At 49.1% G+C, this 25128-nt stretch overlaps 1 protein-coding gene across 4 annotated transcripts; it reads right to left on the minus strand.

The window, feature by feature from the left end:
- Positions 1-1625: 1625 nt before the first annotated feature.
- Positions 1626-23761, minus strand: IPO13 (importin 13). Of its 4 annotated transcripts, none has more exons than XM_081306759.1 (20): positions 22773-23758; positions 20245-21026; positions 13663-13803; positions 13411-13552; positions 13136-13302; positions 12808-12928; positions 12574-12721; positions 11973-12079; positions 11860-11886; positions 11528-11662; positions 11214-11357; positions 9251-9331; positions 8560-8697; positions 8295-8391; positions 5240-5292; positions 2719-2785; positions 2572-2630; positions 2347-2436; positions 1871-2052; positions 1626-1794 (listed from the first exon to the last, which is right to left on the minus strand). In XM_081306759.1, exons 1-20 carry the CDS (start codon positions 22854-22856, stop codon positions 1698-1700), a joined length of 2862 nt encoding a protein of 953 aa, XP_081162885.1. In that variant the 5' UTR covers positions 22857-23758; the 3' UTR covers positions 1626-1697. The 4 variants fall into 4 exon arrangements, with proteins under 4 accessions (XP_081162885.1, XP_081162882.1, XP_081162883.1 ...); XM_081306756.1 differs by having other exon boundaries at positions 11973-12154; positions 22773-23756; XM_081306757.1 differs by having other exon boundaries at positions 11973-12154; positions 20245-20981; positions 22773-23753.
- Between the last annotated feature and the right edge of the window lie 1367 nt (positions 23762-25128).

Genomic DNA, 25128 nt, shown 5'->3' on the forward strand with positions numbered 1-25128 from the left:
TGTCCTTGGTCCTGACAGAGCCCTGACCATTTATGCTTAAGAGCCCTAGAAGAAAGAAGTTACAGGTGGACATGCATAGGAGCTACAACACCTTCTGCCCACCCCACCACACAACCACTCAGTCCCATAGTCTTTTTTCTTTCTGGGTGTACACATGTGAGGATTGAACCCAGTATCTTGCAAGTTAAGCAAGTGTTCTATCACTGAGCAGCATTCTCAGCCCTCATTCCATTTTCTATAGCCCACCTCAACCATATGCAAATTTGGGTGCTTTAAAAAAATACCCATGTCGGCTGGGTATATACTCAATTGGTACAGTGCTTGCCTTGCATGAATAAGGCCCTGAGTTCAATCTCCAGCACCACACAAAAAAAACAAAACAGAACAACAACAAAAAAAACCCACAAGCCAGTGTGGTGGCACATGCCTGGAATCCCAGCGGCTCAGGAGGCTGAGACAGGAGGATCTTGAGTTAAAAGCCAGTCTCAGCAAAAAGTAAGGTGCTAAGCAAGTCAGTGAGCCCTGTTCTAAATAAAATACGAAACAAGCCTGGGGATGTGGCTCAGTGGCCAAATGCCCCTGAGTTCAATCCCTGGTACCAAAAAACAAACAAACAAACAAACAAACAAAAACCTATGCCAGCTGGGTACAGTGGTACACTCTTGCAATCCTAGCAGCTTGGGAAGCTGAGTTAGGAGGTCTGCAAGTTTGAGGACAGCCTTGGCAACTTAGCAAGACCCTGTCTCAAAATTAAAATTTAAAAAAGGGGGTCAGTGAGGTAGCACAGTGTGGTTAAGCACTCCCGAGTTCAATCCCCCATACCAAAAAAAAAAAAAAAAAAAAAAAAAAAATCACAACAGAACAAACCAAACAAAAACACCACATCAGCCAAGTGCAGTGCTGCAAGCCCATAATCCCAGTGACTCAGGAGGCTAAGGCAGGAGGATTGCAAGTTCAAGACCAACTTCAGCAACTTAGTGAGACCCTGTCTCAAAATTTTTAAAAAGGCTTGGGATTTGGCTCAGTAGTTAGGTGACCCTGGGTTCAATCCCCAGTACCCCAAACAAAAACAACAACAACAACAAAAAAAAAAAAAAAAACAGAAAAAACAACCCCCACCAGACACCCATCCTGGAACTCAAAGCCCAACTCTTTTCTTTCCTCCCAAATGGACCCAGCCCAAGGCCCCAAGTCTTCTGCTAGGATGCCTCCTATTCCCATCAAAAAAGAAACTCTCCATGTGACCTTTCTTCCCTATTCCTCCAGCTTAGCATGATAGCTCTGACTTGACCAGCCTTTGTTTAGGGCAAAGCTAGGTGCCTAGTACTCGGCATTATTGATTGTAATGCATGCGTGCAAACTGGAACTAATTTAATGGTAGCTGAGAGCTGCTAACACTACTGTAGCCACTCTATCTCTTGCCACCCCAAGGGCAACAGCAATATTCTGAATGGTTCCAACCTAGGCAGCTTAGCTACGGGAGTCCCCTCTCCCATCCAGGAGCTAGAGGGTGTCCCCACCACTCTTGAACAAGGCGTAGGTTCAAGCATCCTCCCATTCTTTCCCTGCGCTTCTAGGCACAGGCTTTCAGTTGGTGACAGTGGCAGAAAAAAGGAAGCAGAAGCAACAGTGAAGGTTCAGGTTTACTCTTTGGGAATAGGAAGGGGTGAAAAGGAGTACGTGGGCGGGGGCGCCCCTCAGTAGTCAGCTGTGTAATCTGTGCCATGTAGCCCCCGGCAGAGCAGTGTGAACTCCTTCACCATCTCCTTCACCCGCCTCTTGTTCACTCGCTCACTGGAGGAGGGAAAGGAAAACAGGTTAGCACTATCTACCAATACTGCCACCACCTCCCTGCCCCAGCTCTGCTCACCGAAGGATCTGTTGGCTGAAGGTGTCCTTCTGTTCGGGACTGAGGCGGGCAGAAGGAAAACCAGGTGGTTGCAGTGCCTCCTTGATCCACAAGCTCAGGAGGCTGAAGCAGTGTTTGTTCAGGGCGAACAGGATATCAGCAAAGCAGTCCATGAGGCTGCGGGAGGCCTGGCCCCCAATGGCCTGAAGGAAAGGGCTTCTCAGTACACCAGGGTCTTGCCTCTTCTGCAGCCAGGAGGCCAAACCATGCCCCAGGGTTTCTGGGACAGTTCTGCAGCCACATTGCACAAGTGAATACTGCTTTTTCAGAGACAGCTAATCCTCACAGCAATCCTAACAACTTTTCAGCCACTTAATGAAGGAAGAATCAGAATCCAAGAGCTTAGAGAACCAAATTCTTCAGCCTCCCAGAAAGTCAGTTGCCTCAGCAGTGAGGGCCTCCCCACCAACACCAAATCCCCACTTGCTCCAGCTCACCTCTAGCACTGCTACAAGCAGCATACGACCGTCCTCCTGTACCACCTTTCCCACAGATTCTACTTCTCCACACCGAGGCAGCAGCTCTGTCTGCAGAGGATGGAGAGGCCTGTCAGTCCTGGATCCTTCCCACCTCTTCCTGAGGATGACACCTACATACCATACCCCTATCCTCTAGAATCCTGGGCAGGGCAGGGTTGGGGGATCAGTCAGCATGGGACTCACAAAGAAGCCACAGGAGGCCTTGACAGTAGGTGCCTCAGGGAACTTGAGGGCCAACACAGCTGTGGGAGAGACAAAGGCAGATCAGATGGGGCCTAAGAATCCTCCCAAGGGAGCCCCAGGCCCACCTATCCACCTGGCCCCACTTACCACACTGGAACACAGCTTTGACATCCAATCGTTCACACAGGAACAAATCTGGCTTCCGCTTGAGAGCCTGCAGGAGGTGGAGCTGGTAAGCCCAGCCCCAGCCAACTCCAAGGACCATCCCCCCACTCACCTTCCACCCCAGTCCCTAATTTCACGCATCACAGGTAAAGGCTGAAACCCAGCCATCTCTGGGGAACCCAGACCACTCCACAGTTCAGTTGGTCAGGCGAGGAACAGCCCAAGAGGTTCTGTGTAAATGTATGTGTACATAAATGTACAGGTGTGTGCAAGAAAGGTTGGAGGTGGGGATCATAATGCAGAAAAATGTGGGTCATAAGTCACTCCCAGAGCGAACACTTCCCTCCCCTCTCCACCAGGGGCCAGACCTCCTGCAGGGTCCAGGTAGCCAACACTTATTTTGCTTTCATTCACAGAAGAAGTCGAGCCCCCCTGGGTTTACGATCAGAGCAGCAGGAAGAAGAGATGGCAGCTGGACATGGAGCCCCCAGCCCAGCAGACCCCCACCATGTCTTGCCTACATTCCTCAGCCCCCTCCAGCTCCTGTTCAAGATGAGGAAAAGTAGGACAGGAGCCTTGGAATCCCAGCCCCATCTTTCACCTAGGATACCCTGTGTCTAGGGCCTTCTCAGCCATAACTACCCTAGTAGCAGTGCTGCCATGGGGGGAGCAGATGGATTGAGGGGGCAGATGACTTGCCCCAGTTGGTACCAGGACATGACTGGCACATCCTCAGGTCACAAGATACACTAAGCACAGCTCCAGCAGTCCTCAAACACTGCTTTTTGCCGGCAATGCCTCCAGCGCATATCATAGAAATCCCCACCCTTCAACCCCTCATATACCCGCTACCCCATGTTCACTCATGTGCAAATATCCTGACATGCACCCTCACTTGAAAGGCCCTACTCACACAGCGGTATCCTAATCCCTTACATGCACACACTGTCCCATATCTGCAGCACACCCTCACCACAGAGTCACACACCCAAACACCCCACATCCCAAACCATCCACATACCCATACTCTCAGTCTACCCAGGCCTCCCACGTATGTACACTCTCCCAGCACACCCACAAATACACATTCAAACACCCTCCCCACCAAAAATATATCCTTGTGGATACCCATACACATATTCATCCAGGCTCAGAACATTCTCCATCCTCACCCCTCGCACTCCCCCACTAGACTGTAAATTCCAGGAGATCAAGAACCATGTCTGCATTTGCTCACTATTATATCCTTAGCACCTAGCAGAGTACTAAGCATGTATTATACACTCAGTCAATATCTGTGGAATAATTAAGCAGAGACACACTCCATTTACCTCAACTCACAGGACTCCCCCACCCCATAGGAGTTCCTAAACACACAGCACTCTGTATCATACTAATTCTGTACTGCCAAGACACAACACACATTCCTGTCCTCCATTAAAAACACACTCCTGCTGGGCGCAGTGGTGTATGCCTATAATCCCAGCAGCTCAGGAGGCTGAGGCAGGAGGATCTCAAGTTCAAAGCCAACCTCAGCAACTTAGCAAGGCCCCAAGCAAATCAGCAAAACCCAGTTTCTAAATAAAATATTAAAAAGGGCTGGGGATGTGGCTCAGTGGTTAAGCGCCTATGGGTTCAATCCCCAGTACAAACACACATACACACATACACACACACACACTCCCACAGCCTAATATACACCCTCTATCACATTCCACACTCAACATCCCTCAATACAACATCAACACAACACAACACAAACGTACTACACACATCAATGTACGACATGCATCAACGCACATGCCCACACTTCAACTTCACATTTATCTCAATGCCCAAAACAATACACATACTACTTACAGATTTCTGCTCTCTTCACAAATCAAACTCAAAACATACAAAATAAGGTGCAACACACTTAAACACATACCAGACACAAACGCATCCTAACGTGGTCTCACAGTGGAGCCTGAACCCCACCACCCAGCAGCAGCACAACCTCTCCACCAGCCAGACTCCGGGCTCCAGTGTTCACATTTACCTTTAGCCCTTCCCTCTGGAGCTGCTCCAGGCCTACCTCTTAGAGCAGGCTGGGAGTGCAGAGGCAGGCAGTTCCCGGCAGGAGCACGGGAACAGTGCAGCCCAGACCCTTCAACTCCAGCCCTATCCCTGAATGTCCTGGCAAGCCAGCCACACAGGAACTGCTGGGCACAGTCACCACCCACTCCCTTCCCCACTCCCTCCAGGCCGGCCCCCTTCCCTCCCTTCGGGATCAGCCTCTCCCTGGTCTTTGTAGGAGACTGAGCTAGTTGAGGCAAAGGGGCACTAAAGGAGGATGTTGGGTTGTCAACTTCCACGGAAACAGATGAAGAAACTCTATTCAACTGAACAGAAAAAAAAAAATTTGTCAACAGAAAGCTAAAAATAGGCTTAAATTGAATATCAACATAAGAGAAAGAGAAAGAGAGAGAACAGAACGTGAATGAATAAAACTAAAACACACCTGTGCCAGGAGTTGCATAAATGAATCAACAATATCAGGATGATCCCTGGGCCCTAAAATATAATAAAGATGGAACTTAAGAAAAAATTATACAAACAGCAACTCAACCTCATATAGTTATGTGGGACTGAGAGCCTGCAGGGAGACAGCGTGGGGGCACATGAGCAGCAGGAAGCAAGATAAAGAAACAAAACATACAAAAACCATGAACTGGGAGAAGCCCAACAGAAAGAGACGGCAAAGTGAAGGACGGGCCTGCCCCAGCTCCCCTGAAGGTGCCTTCCACCTACTTCCCACTCTTCCTCAGGCCAGTCCCCACAGTGTTCCTTTGGTGCTCAAGCAATTCTGGACTCCATATAGCTGAAGAAATAGCCCCCACACTCTTACTGTGGCCTCCACCAAGCTGGGGTAAGCCCACTGCTTCTTGGCATATACCTATTACAGCCATGGAAGAGGAGGGCAGGGCTGGCAGCAGGTCAGTCCTTGGCCCCTCCTTTAAAGCCCAACTGATGACCCTAGACAGTCAAAGGCATCAGGGCCTGAGAAAGTGCCCCTTACTTCCATGGCTAGAGGGCTCTTAGTCTGGCCAAGGAGAAGATTCTATTCCATCCACTTTAAACCAAAGGATTTCTGTTTGGATAGGGCAGTACCCCATGTGCTTTGGGGCTGGCCAGACAAGTCACTGGCCTATGGGAATAAATGGTGTCATAAGTCCAAAAAATGAGAGCCCCGCTCTGGCAAGGTCCCTCTATATGGACACAGACTTAGCAGAGAGCCAAGCTCAGGGCTGAGGACCAGCTCCCACCATATGGACATGCCAAGGAAGAGGGAAACCAGTCACCGTATCACCCCATGGTCCAGTGGGAAGGCAGAGCCCTAGGAAGTCTACAACTGGGATGACATACAGGTATAGGGACCATCCTGCCCATCAAGACAACAACCCCAACAAATATGATGTTGGACACCTCTGCCTCCAGTTCTGATAATTCCCATGGCAAGAACAGGCATGCACCTGGAGCTCCTGTCTGGGCTTCTCCACTCTCAGGAGGATGCAGTGCAAAAACATCTGCCTGAGACACCATTAAGTAGCTGTGTGATCTTGTGCAAGCCACAAACACTCAGTTTCCCCATCTGTAACAAAGATAATAATCTCTTCCCTACTTCCTTCTCTAGGATTCTAGGAACCACCGATAAAGGCTGTCCCTCTCTGAACCCTGAGTTACTCAAGTCCTCAAAAGTAAGTCCCAATGTGCCCCATGCCTGGTGCCACTGTAGAGAAGTGGGTTCAATGTTCAGCTCAGTTGCTCTGCTGGAGGTGAGCCAGACAGTGATGAAGAAAGGTTCCAAGGGCAAGGAGCCCTCATCCTCCTTTATTTAACAGCGTCTGAGGCCCACTCTATGCTGGCCTCATTCTGGACACTGAGGCTGCAGGGAGAAGAGGCTTAATCTTGCCCTTGAGGGGCACAGTCTAGAAGAAAGACAGACACAAAATCTGGTTGTTGTGTGTGGTCAGTGCTGTATCAGCAGTGTGTCCACAATGTAATTTTGGCACAAAGTTAGAAGTACCCAATTCTGCCTCAGAGGCACTTTTCTGAGGATTGATGGTCTTCCTCCTGTCTAAGGCCTGAGGAGTGAGTGTTTATCCAGTAAAGGGCCCAGGGCATTCCAGTCAGAGGAGTTGTAAGGAAATGGGACGAGGTAAGGAAAAAGTCAGTGTGGATTCTACAGCTGTCATGAGGACACTGGCACATTAGAGGTACACATTAGAGGTATACCAGAGTTTTGCCATATAGGTGGGAATAGGACAATAACCTGAGGGCAACAGGCAGCAAGGAAAGGAAGGGAAAATGCTCAGATCTGTGTTTTATAGAGAACCTTACAAATTACTGTATGCAGAATGGATTCCAGAGAAGTGCACATGTCAAAGTGGAAAATTGTTGAAGTAATTCAACAATCCTAAACTGAGGCAGGGCCCATGGAGGGAGAGGAGGAAAGATGCACAGAGTTAGCACCATTGGGACTTGTCCCAAAGAGGGTACAAGGAATGGGGAGAGGTAGAGTTGAGGAGAAGTGCACTGGGTTTCTGGCTCAGGTTTCCCCTTAGTTTGGACCTACCCCATACCCCAGAGAAAAGAGAGGCCAGGACCAAGGGACCAGACACTGAGACTATAAACAAAGAACACTATGGACTCCAGCTGAGATTCCTGGTGGGTTTTGTTTTTGTTTTTGTTTTTGGTGTTGCTGGGGATTGAACCCAAGCCCTCTACCAACTGAGCTATATCCCCAGCCCTCTCTGGTGGGTCTTAAATCTGGGACTACAAATCCAGGCAAGATTCACAAAGCTGGCAGAGCAGTGCTGTTTCTTTCCTAGGCTGGAAGCCTGGGTTAGATAGCTGGGGAAGGTTGGAGGCTGCTCTCATCTCTCTCAGAGGTCACAACGAGTTGGGGCTGGGACGAGTGCCAAAGGTACTTGGCTTTGGGCCTAGAAAGGACTAAACCTTAATGTGAGGAAAGGATCCCCAATCTGAGTACTTTATGTGCAAAACCCCCAAGCCAGGGCCCCAAAGGGAGTGACTAAACCTATAATAATCCTATCAAATATGTGATCTCTCCATTTCACAGATATGGAAATGAGGCTCAGCAAAGGTAAGTGACTTGCCCAAGGTCACACAACTAGTTGGTGGTGATGAGCTTAGAATCTAGGTCTACCTGACTTCAAAACCCATGCGCTTCCCACTTCTCATTACATCCCAAAGGAAAGGAGCCAGCCTAGTGCCCCAAGTCCCTCAGAGCCTTGCCCCTGTCTTCCCCGATATCCAGGCTGGCCCTGCGCCCAGCAGGCCAGCAGAAGACATCATTCACCCTCTTATCCACTTCAACCTGAAGTGTCAACTATTTGTAAGGTGAAATTTGTGCTGTTCTTCATCCCACAAGTATCCAAGTCCCATGTGCAACTCAGGGGACAGAGAACACAGTGGGCAGCTTTGGCTCCCCAGTCAGGGAAGCAGAGGCAGTGGCAGTGGCGACAGCAGCAGAGACCCTGCTCAGGACCTACCTTGCTGGAAGAGAGTGAGTGTGACGGAGGTGACGAGCAGGAAGAGGGCCTCAATTGGGGGAAAGTGGGCCGGCTCATGAGCAAATATGTGGACCAGCTGAAACAAAGCAGAGCAGAGAACACTGGTCAGCTGGGGCACTTCTTATCAAGTCAAAATCCCTAACTGTGGTGGGGGACCCCAGCCATGCAGCCTGCTAACCCAACCCACCCAGGTCAGATCTCTGCCTAAGATGATATCCAGAGCTGCCCAAACCAGAAGGCCCACCTGTCGAGTGAGGTCAAGAGCAGAGGCCTGGGGGATAGTGCTGTACATCCGGCCTAGCATCTCACACAGCTGTGGCACCATGGGGGCAAAGTCATCCAGCAGGGTCTTAACAGACTTCTCAAAGATGGCGCACACCGCCTTGGGAAGAAAACACAGGGGCCCTGGTCAGCAGGTCACCACTAGCTGGAACAGAACTGTAGCTCTGCCCAGAGGGGGCCTAAGAAAGGACCCTTACCTAGAAGCCTGGCCAAGCCCTGCAAACCAAGAAAGATAAACAATCTGACCTTCACCCTGAAAGGCAGGGGGCAAAAAAAGCCCTCCACACAGGGGCATAGGCTGAAGCTTTGCCACTTAACTCTTGCTACTTACATCTCCACCATTTCCTCTCAGGGAGCAGCAACAGCAACAAAAGCCTGAATTGAGAAGGGACCAAAGGCAGGTCTCTGATGCTATAACAGATACCTGATTATCCCTCAGCCCTAATGTCATAGCCCTTTTGTTGAGTACTTCTTATGATACTGGAGAGTTCTAAATATCTTCCCAGAAGATTCCTTGTTTCTGTAGGACAAGATTTCCACCCCCTTATTTCCTCCAGACCAATGCCAACCAAAGTGGGGCAGCAACTCTTCAGTCCTGGCTCCACCTCTGAGCAAAGTCACCATGGGAGCAGAGAGTGAGGGTCAGGGCTCACCTCCACCACCTGGGCATCATTCAACCACTTGCTCAGCACCTTCTGGATAAGCTGGAAGACCTGCTGCAGCACCACCACCACCTGAAGACACAGGAGAAGTGAAGTGCCCCCACCATCCCTGCCACCCACCTGAGGGGGATCTGGGAGTAGGCAGTAGAAGAGGAGTTCAAACTATTACCTCCAACTGCACATTGAGTACTTGGTTCATGGGAACCCTGGGGAAAGAAGTGGTTTCCTGACCGCCCCCTCAGCCCAGGAATGAAAGAAGAATATTCTGAATTCTAGAGGTTATTTCAGAGGAAGCTTCAAACTTCAAAGCAGGGACATCATGAGTACATTATGACAAGGCTGGGGTTGTGGCTCAGTGGTAGAGTGCTCGCCTAGTTCATGCGAGGCCTTGGGTTTGATCCTCAGTACCACATAAATATAAATGAGTAAAATAAAGGTATTGTGTCCAACTACAACAAAAAAATAAATACAAAAAAAAGGATTATGGGGCTGGGAATGTGGCTTAGGCGGTAGCGCGCTCGTCTGGCATGCGTGCGGCCCGGGTTCGATCCTCAGCACCACATACCAACAAAGATGTTGTGTCTGCCGAGAACTAAGAAATAAATATTAAAAATTCTCTCTCTCTCTCTCTCTCTCTCTCTCTCTTTAAAAAAAAAGGATTATGACAAATCTGTAAACTTTTTTTTTTTAATTACTCTCTAGGGGCTGGGATTGTGGCTCAGAGGTAGAGCACTCGCCTAGTATGTGTGAGGCACTGGGTTTGATCCTCAGCACCACATAAAAATAAAGATATTGTGTCCACCTATAACTAAAAAATAAATATTAAAAAAAATTACTCTCTATCCACTCAGTTCAATAAAACCAAGGCAATGGACTAGAGACATGGAATAGGGAGTCCCAAGGGGTATGTAGGTGTGGGAAGCTTATGGAGAAGAAGAAAGCAGATAAGGTCCTGAGAGGGGAGGGAAGGCAGGATGATAACTGCCACAGAAGGGGCTCTGTGGGACACTGGTGGGCCTGGCTTGGGTTTGAGCCACAAGAGCAACTGAAACTGGGGCCAGGACTTAAATGGAGGTATCAGGATGCATGTGGCTTCCTTCTCTTCAGGAGAAACCCTGAGGGAATTCCAGGAACAATGACCAAAGCAGTCCCTCATATTTGTACTGACCTTTACAGTATGCAAACTACTCACTCAAAACCACACCTGCTACCCAACACAGTCCCAAGAGATGAACAAGTCAGATACTGATGCTGAGTTTTTTAAAAAAAATTTTTAGACGTCAATGAACCTTTATTTTATGCATATATTTATATGTGGTGCTGAGAATCGAACCCAGTGCCTCACACATGCTAGGCAAGTTTCTCTACCACTGAGCCACAACCCCAGCCCGTCATGCTGAGTTTTGAGTGGGAAGTCAAGGTTTGCCCCAGGGAAAACAGGTTGTAAGGGTCACCCTACCACGCTGTGACCAAGCTTATCCACACTGTCTGGGGGGCAGTACTTATCACATTGCTTTGCAGCAATCTGTTTTTAAGGATTTCCTCTAGACTGACAGAAAACTGAAGGCAAGAACCATTACCTATGGAGTATGTAAGCTTCCTCAGTGCCCACAGGGGACAATGAATGCTAAGCAGAAGATGCCACAGAGTCGGAGACTGAAGGAGGGCTCAAAAAAACAGTTGAGGGGGTTGAAGGTCAGTGTCCCTCACAGGGCAAATGAACCTCAATAACATCACCCCTTTGGGTGAGAACAAGGAAAACATCCACAGAACTGAATATGACAATAACATTGCTACAGGGTGGGAGACATTGATAAGATCATTCTGGGGTGAGAGAACCAAACACATTACCTGCAAGGGGTCAGGGAAACAATGACAACATTACTCACAGAGGTGGGGAGTGACAATGACATTCCCATGGGGGAGGGGGCAATGGCAAAGACAAGCCACCCACCGGGTTGGGTCCCTGTGGCACTGGCAGCTTCCGGAGCTCAGGACCTTCATGATCATCCTCGTGATGACTGACGTCCAGTGTGGTGAAGAGGTTGGAGAGAAGCCCCAAGATGTGGACAATGGCCAGCTTGTTGGAGGGATTGGGCTATGAGGAGAAGTGAATCAAGTTCCAGATCTCCCAGCTCCAGCTTGGTCCCTAGATTGCTCAGGTCCAGCCTCAAGGGTCAGTACTGACCCAACCCCTCAGCAGTCACAGCTCACACAAGGGGAAGCACCAAAGTCCCAGTGCTGCCCTGGCCCCCAGAGCTCACTTACTATCTCCTCTGCCAGCTTCTCCAGCTGCTGGATATAGGGTGAGATGAGCGAGTGCAGGTTCTTAAGGATTTCCTCCACTTGCAGGGCTGATAGCAGGAAGCCCAGAGCCTGCATCAGCCACATGCACTGGCTTGTCTGTGGGGCAGAAAACATGGACCGTCCATCTTGACCACATTTGGTTGTGAATGGAAAGGAGAATGAGCCTCTTGGGGAAGGTTTCCAACAACAGAGAATAAGAGATAAGGGTAGGATAAGGTAGAAACCAGGATTTTGGGGGATAAGAGGTTTCCATAAGACCCCAAGGAAACCACCTAGAAACTTTTGAGTCATACCTTGTGGATCTGTTTCATCAGTACATCCTGGATATAAAAATACAGGAACACAGTATCAGCACAGTGCAGTGCACCCTAAGGCCCAGCACCACCCAGGCACTGCCTCTTCATACCTGGGAGACAGCTACGATATTGGCAGCATAGGGCGGCAAGTCATACTTGCATTCTCGGCAGATCTTCTTAAGGGTGGACACAGAAGAGACAGACAGCTCAGGATTGCCTAGGGCATGCAGAACAAGGGGCAGAACGCTGTTGATCATGACCGGGTGGTCAGCCAGCCATTCAGACAGAGCTCCTGAAAGAAAAAAAGAAAGGGAAGGATCTCTGAGACAGGCCAGGTTTGGTTTTGTACCATTTCCCTCAAGGCAAGCTGAGCTCCTGGCAGGGTCGAGTCATAGCACCAGCACAGAGGAGTGCTCATTCAGAGGACAGAATGAGTAAATACACATATGCATGCTCAAATGTGAGTCTCACAGCTGAGAAGCAGGAAGGGGTTACTACTCAACAGAGGCGCAACACCGCTGATCCACTGACAGTGCACTGGCCTCACTGAAATGCAGCTTGGTACACTTGCAGGGACAGTTGGCTGCAGTGCTGACTGTGCATGGAGCCATGTGTCTCTCCCACTTTGGACAGGAAAGAGCAGGCTGGCCATGGCTAAGGATGGCTGCTGTGGCTCTAGGAATGTGGTCATGGATATTTGCCAGGTCTCACCAATGGTGAACATGACAGTATCTGCCAGCTGTACGTTGCTGATGCTGATCCGTGGAATGAGACCAATGAGCCCGGGCACCACATCAGAATAGTTGACGTCGATGGTCTCCGCGATGGATTGGAAGCCATAAAGCAGAGCCTCTGTGTGCTGGGGAAAGAGGATGCCACTGGCTTGGCTGAGGAGGAGGGTGTGACAGGTCAGGGAGGGCTGAGGGAATCAGGTTTGGGAGGTACCTGCCAGGAGTAGGGCTCCTCTGAGCTGGTGAGCAAACGGCCCAGCTTGTCATAGAGGTTGCTGAGCAGCTCGGCCCCCAGCATCTCATAGACATACATGAGCGTGTCTGAGATGTCCACCCTGAGAAGCAGATGAAGGTCTTTTACACTGCCTGGATCCTGACCCAGGACTAAGAGCCTACCCCAGGACCCCCAAACCCTATGCAAAAATGCCTAAAGAATAGAAAAAGGAATCCTAGAATTCAGGAAGTCTGGCCTTGGGCCCCTTCCCTGATTGCCTTCATTATTTCAGGATTCCAGTTAGCTAGGGTTAGCCTGCTAGCATCACCTGTAAATTCGGAACTGCTCCTTCTCGTCTGAGGACCAGAATCCATATTCCTCATCAGAAGGGAACTGGGCCTTGTGCAGAAGCACATCCACCAGCTGGAAGTAGACTGGTCGGTACACCTGCTGGTATACAGCCTGCTTCTCTGCCTCAAAGGATAGAATGTCATCCTGAGAGGGTCAGGGGAAAACAATGAGCCACTTCAGAAGCCATAGAAAGCCCAAGGATCCACTTTCTTCCATGATGTCCCAGACCTACTGGTGTTGACATAGACATACCTGCAGTGTGTACCAGAAAGTTAGAGTTAGGGAGCTGGTAGTCTCATTGACAGGATAATGGCCAGGGATGCCTGTGCAGAACATGATCATGTTGACAAGTGCCAGGAAGCTCTGCCAGTGCTCTACTTGATCCAGCAAGGCCCTGCAGAGGAGGAGATATAGTAAGGTCATTCCACCTCCCCAAGGGGGTTCCACAATCCGACTTCTTAGAGGGCTCTGCTATCCCACCACCAGCTGCCCCCGACTCCCTACCGGGAGTGGTTCTCGCCCAGGGCCACAGCGATGCGACAGATGCCATGGGAAGTTTCCATGTCCCCATTCTGCACTGCCTGTCGCAGTTGTTCCTGCAGTCCCAGCACCAGTGGGATGAGTTTCAGAAGTGTGTTCACGTACCTAGAGTAATGAGATGAGGAGACTCATCGGAGCTGTCTGCTCAACCCCCACCAAGCTTTGAGAAAAAGACACAATCTCCCTATCTTCCATCAGAGCCCCCTCCTATCAAATCCTAAGCAAAAAAGAGGTCATGGTAGCTTTGATGCTGTCCATGTTGGGACAAACTTTAGGTCCTAGGAGAACTCTGGGAAGGAAATATGAAAAGGTCAGTGTTATGGGTTGAATTATGTCCTCCAAGTGACTAAAAGTTGATGCTGGAATGGGTTAAAACTTTTATCAGTTCTGAGGTTAGATGAGGTGAATATATTTTGTATGTCAGAGTGACATAAATTTTGGGGGATCAGCAGTAAATGTGTGTCCCCCAAATTATATGTTGAAATCCTAACTCCCAATATCTCAAAATGTGTCCTTATTTAGAAAAAGGCTCATTACAAACAAGGTCATCCTGGAGCAGGGTGGGCTCTAAATCTAATGCAACTGGTGTCCTTATAAGAAGACAGGTGAAGACAGAGACATGCAGGGAGAATGCCTAGTGAGGATGAAGGTAAGCCTGGGGTTACGCAGCTACAAGTCAAGCTACCAGGAGTCAGGAAGAGGTAGGGAAGGAGTCCCCTGCACTTTTCAGAGCAAGCATTGCCCTACTGACACCTTGATTTCAGACTTCTAGTTTCCACAATTGTGAGATAATAAATTTCTGTTGTTTAAAGCTTCTCAGTTCACTTTGTTATGGCAGCACTATGAAACTAATACAGTCACTGTTAGGAAAGAAGGACAAGGTGGGAGAGTCAAGACCCCTGTTAAGGAAGACTTCAGAAAGCAGCAAAACTCATGAGATTATCAATCCCACCCTCTCCTAGTAAACCCTAATTCCTGTGTACTCTGGTGGCATAGGGACAGAGAGGTACAGATGGTAAATTCAGAGAGAGCGCTAAGAGGCAAAATGGACAGGAAGTGAAGAGAGACTGGATACAAAGATTGGGAAGTCAAGGATAACTCTCCAAATAAGTAAAGGGTGAAGCTACTTACTAAAACCTGGAAGGGAGGGTAGAGAGGTACAGTTACACCATTAATGAGAGGTAGAAAAGTGCAAAGTTCAGAATCAGGCATGATATACAAGCAGAGGCATTTAGAAAGAACAGGATATAAAACCCTGAAGCCCAGCAGAGAGGTTAGGGCAAGAGAGAGAGATTTCAGAGTCATCAGCTAACAGCTGGTAATTGAAGGTATGGGAGTAGATAAGAACTGCCCAGGGAGAAAGCTTTGAATGAGAAAAAGGTCCATCCAGGTCAGAGGCCTGAAGCAAAATGATCCCTAAAGGAGGAGCAGAGGAAGCTCAGTATACAAAGGAGACTGAGAGAAGACTAGCTTGATCCCAATATGTTGGAACCAGATTAAGCAGAATAAGCCATTCTCTTAGAGGAAATCACATGCTTGGAACTCTCTGCTGTCAATCACAGTATCACCACAGCAATCTATGGAGGAAAAGAGAACTGAGATTCCCAAAGGATTTCTGTCTGGACTTGCTCCAGGTAGATTGCTAGGCAGTAGCCTCATAACTTTATGGGAAGATGAGAAGAACAAAAAGAGGCAACCAGCCCAAGGATGTTAGCTTCCTTCTCCACATCCCCATTTTGGCAGGAAAGGCTATCCATACCAGGACACCCCTGATTCAGAGACAGCCCCAGAGGGTGCCGCCTAGAGACAGCTGGGATAGCTTGTCTCATGCCCCTGACACAGGCTGCACCACCAGACAATGGGCATCTTCAGGCCAGAGTCTGGTACAAAGAACAGGGGCAGGGCTATGGCCCACAGGCTCCCCAGAAGCTGAGCTGGGGACAAGAGGAAGTACCTAACCCCATAGCATCTCCACTGTATTCCAAGACTCTCTCCACCTGCCAAAGTTCATACCGACAGTAGGTACTCAGTGAGCATTATTAATTTGTCTCACCTGAGCCTCACAGTAGGCTAAATCAAGGACAACGTAGTTGGGGCTGGGGATGTGGCTCAAGCGGTAGCGCGCTCGCCTGGCATGCGTGCGGCCCGGGTTCGATCCTCAGCACCACATACAAACAAAGATGTTGTGTCTGCCGAAAACTAAAAAATAAAAGTTAAAAATTCTCTTCTCTCTCTCTTTAAAAAAAAAAAAAAAAAAGGACAACGTAGCCAAGAAGGGCTCAGAGTATCATTCAAGGTCAAACAGATTGCAGGTTGAGACAACCCCTGAAACTGCTCTAGTTCTGCTTCCCTTTCAGAGTCCAAACAAAAATTTCCCAAAGGATTCATGCAGATCTCAATCCTTATCTCCAGTTCTGAGGGGAGCCCCCAACATTCTGTCTAATTCACCTTTCCTCTTCTCCCAGGCCCCAATGAAAAGCAGTTCCAGGATTAAAAATATATTTTAGGAAAAAATTACATTTCAAAGAAGACCAGGAAGCAGCAACAGCTGTTGGAGGAGCAGGAAAATGGCTACTGTGTGCAAGCTCAGCCAGGGGAAAGGTTGATGTCAGAGCACCTGGGGAAGGCAGCACTTGGATGACCCAGGAATCAAAGTCACTGAAGGTGACTTTCTTAAGCCAAAAATAGGAAACTAGACTGTATAGAGCAAGCCCCAAGCTGACTCTGGGCTGGGTATAGCCCACTCAGGGGGAAAACTCCTACAAAGATTTCCTACCACCTGAGAACAAATGCCAGAGACCTGTGAGTGGAGAGAATAAGCCTAAAGCCTCAGAAGTTTCTAGATTTGATGAAGGATGACTGGGAGGATGACTTTAGAACTATAGCTAAGACTGGATTCAAAGGACCTGGCTGCTGTTGGTCAGCTCCAGCAGCTGAGGCCAGGCTGCTGGGGACTCCTTGGCTGCTGCTCACACTGAGCTCAGCCCAGACCTGCAATTAGAGCTCTGGGAGAAGAGCTGAGAAAATGGGAAGAGTTGCTAAGCAACCAAGGGGCTGCAGCCAATGGGCGCTCAGGAGGCTGTGGGTTCCCTCACTGGCTCCTTGCTCTCTCATTCGTTCAGAAGAGAAGGGGCATCAATTACCTGCCAAAGCCCTTGAGACAGGCTGGGTAGGTAAACTTGGGTGTATTCAAGGACACCCTACATCACCCAGGTACTTGTCCTAATCAATTTCTTTTAGCCACCAAACACTTGAGCTTTAGGCTGCCAAGAGAGGCCTTGACCTGGGACTTGGTATCCACCTTATGAGGGAAAAGAGAGAAGCCAGGAGATAAGTATACTGACTATCAATGTAACAACAATACCAATAACTAGCTAAAAAAAAAAAAACAAAAACTGTCATTTATGGAGTATGCAGGAATCATGCTAAAATTTTGCAGGCATGTCCTTATTTAATCTTCATACCAAAAGTTACCCGTCATTCCCAGTACTAGGGATTGAACCCAGGGGCACTCTACCGCTAAGCTATATCCTCAACCCTTTTCATTTTTTATTTTGAGACAGATCTTGCTAAATTGTCCAGGCTTGTTTCAAACTTGCAATCCTCCTGCCTTAGTCTCTCAAATTGTTGGGATTACAAGTATGTACCACTATGCCCAGCCCAAATTTTCTTTTTTTCTTAAAACCAACCCCAAACTAGGTGCAGTGGCACATACCTGTAATCTTAGCAGCTTGGGAAGCTGATGCAGGAGAATTGCAGATTCAAATCCTGCCTTAGTATTTTAACAAGGTCCTATGCAACTTAGTGAGACCCTGCCTCATATAAAAAATTAAAAAGCTGGGGATGTGGTTCAGTGGTTAAGTTTCCCTGGGTTCAATCCTGGGTACAAAAAAACAAAAACACTAACTCAATGTTTTGTTTAATTTAGTCTTAAAAATCAGTGGTTAAGGGCATTATCTATGTGCATGTACTTTAGCCACTGATCAACTAGGCCCATTATCTATTGCAAGCTTCAGGTTTTACTTTTTATGCCCAATTCTAAAAGTAAACAGCTTAGTTGGGTGTGACGGTGCACTGTAATCCCAGTGACTCAGGAGCCTGAGGCAGGATGATCGCAAGTTCAAAGCCAGGCTCAGCAACTTATCGAGACCCTAAACTTGTTGGTAAACTCTTGTCTCAAAATAAAAAAATTTAAAAAGGCTGTGGATGTGACTCGACAGTTCAGCAACCCTGGGTTCAATCCCCAGTACCATAAACAACTTCAATCAATTTAATAGTATGTGTGTTTAACACTATGTGATTTCTCTTAAAAAAAAAAATAAGGTTCCCATTAAATTTATCACATATGGTACAAGAACCAAACATAAATATACACAACCACTCATTCTGTCTCCAGTCTAAAATATGTGACATACCAATGACCTATATGTACAAATAGGGGCTACTAACTCCCCCACCCCCTTACAGAGGGGCCATGAAAGGACTCCCATTTCTCAGGGAGTTAAAATAGTCTTGATTAGGGGCCAACCCTATGCCCCTTACCCTATCCCTTTACAGAGGGGCCATGAAAGAAATCCCATTACTCAGGGAGTTAAAATAGTCTTGATCAGGGGCCAACCCTGTGCACCTTACCCTATTTAAATCTTTACAACTCTGTCAGTTTGATATGATCACCTCCATTTTTTTACTGATATGGAAACCTGGGCTATTCTTGCATGCAGTCTCTTTCAATAGTTTTCCCCCTCCAACTTTGCTAAGGATTCCCAAAACCCTATCTTTGAAATGTCAAGTATCAGGTCTCCAGTCTTGAAGACTTTCCAACCCACCTTATTCCAAAACTCTAGCAGACCATTTTCTTATTAAAATCCTTTTAATAAGGGGGCTGGGGTTGTGGCTCAGGGTAAAGTGCTTGCCTCTCACGTGTGAGACCCTGGGTTCAATCCTCAGCACCACATAAAAACAAATAAGTGAAATAAAGGTATTGTGCCCAACTACAACTAAAAAATAAATATTTTTTTAAAAATCCTTTAATAACTTTACATCATCCTCAGGATGAAGATCGCACTGACAAGGTCCTGCATGATTTGGGCCTAGATCTCCTACAAATAATGGCCCCTAAACCTTGCTATCTAATCATACCAATGATTTACAAATTACCACTCAATGTACTCTCACACCTTTCTCATCCGTTGGCTCTGCATCTGTCTGGACTATCCTTCTCATATCCATTACTTCTATCTGGCTAACTCTTACAAGCCTTCCAAACATAGCTTGGAAGTCTTTCACAACCCTCAGACTACATTAAATGCTGCCTCTGGGCTCCTAGACCCCCCTACTTTCTCCTTCAGTTTTCATCATACCAATGGCACATGCTCATTTGTGTGCCTACCAGATTGTGAGCTCCTGACATGTAAGAGTTCAAGCATTCCACCTGTGTGCTCCCAGATGCAGGACCCAACTCAGCACACATTTGCCAAACACTTCACTACATTCACCTTCTTCCAAGTCCTTGAATGCACTACTGTGCTGTCCACCACAGGCCTTAGCACCTGCTGTGTTTCCTGAAACTGGGAACATTCCTTCTCCTCACCCAATCTCCCTCTCCTCTACCCCTCCCCATTAGATAACTCCTTCTTTTCATCCATTCAAAACTTGAATGTTATCATGTGCCAAGCACAATAAGACAAAATGACAGTCCTTGTTTTCACAGAGCTGAGTGACTAACGGGGAGATATGTTGATTTATAATGAAATCAGGTTATAGGATAAGAAGAAAAAATACTAAGAGTCCATAAATAATACAACAGAGAAGACCAAGCTTAGTCTTAAAAATCATGGGGGACTTTTCCCTTTGAAAGTGAAATCTGAGGCAGAGGTGATACGTCAAGTACATGTTCAGAGACTAGAAGAAACATAGGATGTTCAGAAAACTGAAAAGACCAGGTAAGAGGATAGTAGAAAGCAAGGAGAAATAGCATGAGATAAGGCTGGTCCTGCCACACTGTGCAACATATCAAGGACTGTGAGCCTCACTAAGATTCTGAATTTTATCCTAAGAGCAGAGAGAGGTGACAGAAGTGTTCAGATCAGAAAGAAAAGATTAGAGCCTCATTTTCAAAAGAACAACTCTGGCTGCTGGTACAATAAAGGGTACAAGAGTAAAAACCAGGGGACTGGTGAGAAAACTACTGAAATCTGGGGAGAGAGATGATGACAGCTTGGACTAGGGTGGTAGCAATGGAAATTGAAAAGAATAGATTTGCAATATGGTCAGGAGCAGAACAGCCAGGACTTAGTGACTGGTTGAGAGAAAGAGAATGGACAAATATTTTAACTGAATAATTTCCTGGATGATTAACTGTGTGAATGTCTGCTTGGCTCTCTAAATCATGAAGACAGGGGGCATGTCTTATTTGGTTCCTTGTTGTATCTCTAGCATAGGACCAAGAATGCAATAGGCACTTCACTGATGTTTATTGAACAGATGGACGGATATGTGGCTGGCCAAACAGGCACTCCCTCTCTGGGCAGGCGGGGACCAGCTCACCTCTGGGCATCAGGCTGCGAGATGGCATTGACGATTGCCTCCACACTGCTGTCAAAGAGCTCCGTGTCCTGCAGAGCAGCAAAGGCAGCCTGAATAAGTGCCTCACAGTCCTGCAGTGGCACTTCCAGCTGTACCCAGCTGGAGAAGCACTTGAGCACCTTCTGACGTACACAGCTGGGTGAGCTGGGCTGCTGTAGCAGCTGCTCCAGCAATGGGAAGACAGCCCCACACTCCACTGCCAGGCTGGCCCGCACCAGGCCTTTGCGGTACTGGGGCAGGCGGCTGGTCTGGAACTCCTCAGGCAGTACTGTCAGCAGCTCTAGAAGGGCCAGGCAGCGGCCCTGGCCATCCACTGGTGAGTCCTCAGCCTGGAAGAGTCTTACCATATCTGCCACAGCACATGGCCAAGCATCAGGCATCATGCTGAGAGCCAGTGAGGCCAACGCCACACACAACCGAGTTAACACAATCTTCGAGCCACTGGCGAAGCGGGTGATCTGGGTGAAGAGCTGTGCCTTTAGGCTTTCATACTGATCAGTGGGGATATCACTCCAATAGCGAGAGATCTTGATGTGTAGGGCACTGGCCCCAAAGTACTGGATCTCAGGCACCTTGTCGGGCTGTAGTAGCTGCCAGCTGAAGTGCCAGGCCTGTGGGGAGACCTGGGCCTGCATCAGCCACTTCTGAGCCAGGTTCTTGTTCTCAATGTTGGGGTCGTAGTAGAGCTGGTGCAGCGCCTGCAGGACAGCACAGGACTGAGCAGATGCTGGCCACTCTGGATCCTGCCAGAGCCCAGAACAGAGGGTGTGACTTGTTCCTGCAAGACTGCTCCCTCTCCCTGACTGGGGTGTTGAGCAGAAAGGGTGGCTCAGGGCCTTGTAATGTTTCCTGGACCTGGGGTCCTGCAAATATTTTGAGAGCCTGAATCTTGCCCATGTTCTACCATATCCTCTTCTTATAGCAAAAATGTTATGGGTTCAGAGAGGGAATCTTCACAGGAAAGCAGAAAGAGGAGGCTGTGCTCCCCAAGGGAAGGCACTCAAGGGCAAGGCCCAGGTGGAAGAATGGCTCCATAGGGATAAAGCTAAGTCTGAGATGAACATGGAATAGTCTGAGGGGCCCTGACCCTCCCAGGCACAGCTGCTCCCATCAACTCCAATAGCTCCATTCAATCCCCTAGGATCATCCCTAGATTACTCCAGATGCTGGCACTAAAGCCAATTTGAAATCTAAGCAGGACTAACACTCATGCCAAGCAGCCCTAAGGCAGATACATACTGGAAGGGAGAGTGAAAACACCCCTCAGAGAGCTCAAGTGAGGGTTCAACAAGCTGGATCCAGAGAAACCTTGGGCATCACTGCAGCCCTGGCAAATACCTAGCCTGGAGCTGTCAACTAGCAGAATCCCCAGGGCCCCAATTGCAGTGGGATTTCACACAATAAGAAAATACTGGCTTGTCTCCCGGGTAGTACATGAAACAGGGCACCACCATGCCAACACTGCCCAGCCCCAAGAGGTGGGAGAGTGAGGCCAGGACCATGGCTCTTAAACAGGCTTCATCCAACTAGGCTTAGCCCTATCTATACCTCTGACAGCCAGTTACGGCCACTGTCCCTTGTTTGGCCCCCTAGGGATGCCCATAAGCATAAAACAGAAGCAGAAGGGATGCACCTTCAGCATTTGTTATGGCACACAGAGCTCAAGAATAACAAATGAACATCTGCAACTTATCCCCTGCTTTCCAACAAGGTAGCCCCGTGTCCCCATTCATCCCAAGGGGCATGAATTCCTCCATTCCACGCTGCTGGGAGCAGAACACAGAATAGAACCAAAGAAGCAGTTCAGAAAAGATGTTCTGAGCAATGGGATAGCCTAGGAGGAATATGGCAGGAAGCTATATGGGCAGGTGAGCAAGGAAAGGTCCTGTAAGGTTGCCAGCAGGGCCAGACCCCTTGGACACAGCACAAAACAAGAAAGCCAGCCCCATTCCTGCCTTCCCAGGACTGGTTTGGCTTCCATCCAATCAAGGAAGGACCCTTCTCAAAAAAAAAAAAAAAAAAAAAGCGAAAACCTTACCCAGATTGTTTTAGTGCCAGATATTTTCTAAGCCATTGGCTGAACAAAGTCAGGTCCAGGATGATTTGGCATTAGTATGGTTTCTGGGGGGTGGAGGGGTTACTGAACTGTAGGTCTCCTGGGTTGCTGGTTTCCTATGGCACCCTCATGCATTTCCCATACAGCTGGACAACAGCCAGTATGGCTGGAAGTCCAAGTCATCAGTACCCTGAAGGCAACAGCCCAAGACCCAAGAGTATCTGTCCACAGGGGATCTGTGTCTAAGGAAAGCCAAAAATAGCCCATTAGATACTGCAACACTGCTGTACTGCCTGCCCAGAGACAGCAAATGCCAGGTGCTCTGGGGGCACTATCCCAGCGGGCACCCAGCCCAGGCCTGAGCTCTGGCATTAGTGTCAGTCCCCAGAACTTCTGCTCTGTCACTGGGGTTCCCACCCCAGAGCCCTCATACCTTCTCCACGTTCTCCACAGTGAAGTCCAAGGCTGGTGCTGCTCCAGCCCCTGCAGCCCCCGGCTGCTCCTCCCGCCGCTCCATCTTCGCTCCCTCCCTGGCAGGGAGGTGGACCCTGATCTGTCTCCTGCCCCAGCCCCTTGGCTGCTGGCCCCCTGCTAGACCCCGGCTTGGGCGCCCAGGGACTGGTGGGGTAAGGGGGTGCCCAGGGAGGGCATGGCTGCCGAGGCCTCCCCACCTCGTTTGGGGGTGGGGAGTTTGCCAGAGACCAAAAGGGGTGGTCTTAGGAGGAGACCCACTAAGGGGTACTCTGAGGAGGGACGCGTCAGTGAGGTGTTCCCAGACGCTGGTCCTAATGATAGGTCACGGTTCTGTCCCTAGAATCTCTGAGGAGGAAGTCATTGGGGAGGGAGGCCTATGGGGGGAACCGAGTCCCTGGCCCGTAAGGAGTCACAGGGTCGACGGCCTGTACCAAAAACACCCTCGTCCGGGTGAGCGCTTGGGTGCTATGAGGAGGTCACGGGGCTGAGGGGTCACGGGGGAGAAAGCCCTTCGCGGATTACGGAGGCGTCCAAAGAAGCGCGGGGGGTGCAGCTTCGTGAGTCTGGGGCGAAGAGTCCGTGGAGTTGAGGGGCTGTGGCAGGTTCTCTCCGTTCGGCCTGGCCCGCGCTGTGCTCACAGCCTGGCTCCGGCCCCGCTACCGCCGCTGCCTCCGCCCCAGTGACTGACAGACAAGCCGGCCCGGCCGGGACGGGGCGGGGACCTCAGTAAGGCGCGGGCTGCCCCGAGCGCCTGTCACTGACTCCACTAACTCAGGCCCCCACCCCCGCCTGTCCTGGCCCGGCACGGCCCGGCACAGCCCGGCACAGCCCAGCGGAACTACGAGGAAACTCATTCCGGGTCCTAGGCCCTGTCCTCGCGCCAGCTCGCGCGCCCCCGAGCAGGCGACGGAGCGGTGCGCCACCCGAGGTCCCCGTCGGAGCAAGGCCCCGCCGCTGCGCACCCTGGGAAGTGAAGTCCGCCCTGAGCTTAGCCGGAAGGCGGCGTCTGGCGGAGTGGCGGGCGGGAACACGTGGATTTGGGACCGCGGAACTCAGCCAGTCCCAGGCCTACCGCGGCTGACAGGCACTCCCAGGCACACCGATGGTAGGCGCTGCGGGGCAACTCCCTGGGAGGATGCGACTCAGGGGGCCTTTGGGTGAAGATGCGAGCGGGGCTGGAGAAGGGAGGGAAAGGGGCTGGTTCACTTCGATGCTTTCCTGCTGGCACAACGTCAAAACCAGGGAAGGAGTTGTTTTTGAGGAGGCCAACCACACCACCCTGAGAAGTTAAGAGCGGGGCTTGTAAGCCTCAGGAATAAGAAGATGGGTGGTTTTCGGCACCACTCAATAAGCAACCAGGAAATCACATACCATGGACAGTGCTCGGAGGAATTTCATAAGTTTCCTTTATGTATATGACAAATAAGAGCAGCGCACATTTGAGTTCTGGGGCAGTATTTTGCATATCTTCGGTTCAGTTTTTTCAACAACTCAGAGATAGATCTCAGAAGTCTCTGCCTTTCACCCCTTAAGTTGTCCTTTTATTAACTCCTGCCAGGTATCCCAACCGGGAAGGAAATAATACTAATTAAAAACTAGGCTGGGGTTGTGGCTCAGCGGTAGAGCGCTCGCCTACCGCATGCGAGGCCCAGGTTTCAATCCTCAGCACCACATAAAAATAAATAAATAAAATAAAGGTATAAAAAAAGAAAAACCGAAGGACTATGTATGTTCAAATGGAGGAAGCTGGCATTGGAATAACTGTTGAGGCCTGAGAAGGTCGATGAACACTTCTCTGAGGAGGAGAAATTTGATCTGAACTTGATGAATAATGAGAGCCTGGGGTAGAGGGGGGTTCACTTAGCTAGCAAGCAAAGTCTAGTGGTGTTACCGCAGTTGACTGGTGACAGTCCTTGCTTCCCCAATGTTGAAGAATAACACCAGAGAAGCACACGGAGGCAAGGTCAGAGTGGAAAATTAGAAGTTTATTAAAGGACAGCAGAAAAGACTTTTCCCATAAGAAGAAGGGGACCCAAGAGATGGAATCCGTGGAAGTATGGTTGTCTCTCCATTTTATAATTTTCGGTGAGGGAATGTAGGTGGGAAGGCCAGAGGGGTGGGACACAGGTGGGCCAAAGAAGTAATCTGGGCACTTTCAAGTCAGCATTTTCAAGTCTGCTGTTCATTAACATTTCTTTGGGATGGGCTATCTTCAAATCTGTTGGGGGCTGTTTCCTGGACTTCATTACATTGAGTTGCTCAACTTTTCCGGAAATTCATTCTTAACATGGCCTCCATTTTAGATTTCACTCGAT

The sequence above is a fragment of the Spermophilus citellus genome (assembly GCF_964194105.1).
Source record: "Spermophilus citellus genome assembly, chromosome: 9".
Lineage (NCBI taxonomy): Eukaryota > Metazoa > Chordata > Mammalia > Rodentia > Sciuridae > Spermophilus > Spermophilus citellus.

Bases quoted from the DNA above. Each gene is read 5' to 3' on its own strand.
- IPO13 (XM_081306756.1), bottom strand. From the start codon at position 22,856: ATGGAGCGGCGGGAGGAGCAGCCGGGGGCTGCAGGGGCTGGAGCAGCA. The intron at 12,929-13,135 runs GTGATGCTAGCA...TCTGCTTCTCAG, and splicing joins GAGCAGTTCCGAATTTACAG to GGTGGACATCTCAGACACGC. The intron at 8,392-8,559 runs GTGGGCCTTCTG...GCTTTGTTTCAG, and splicing joins CTCTTGACCTCACTCGACAG to CTGGTCCACATATTTGCTCA.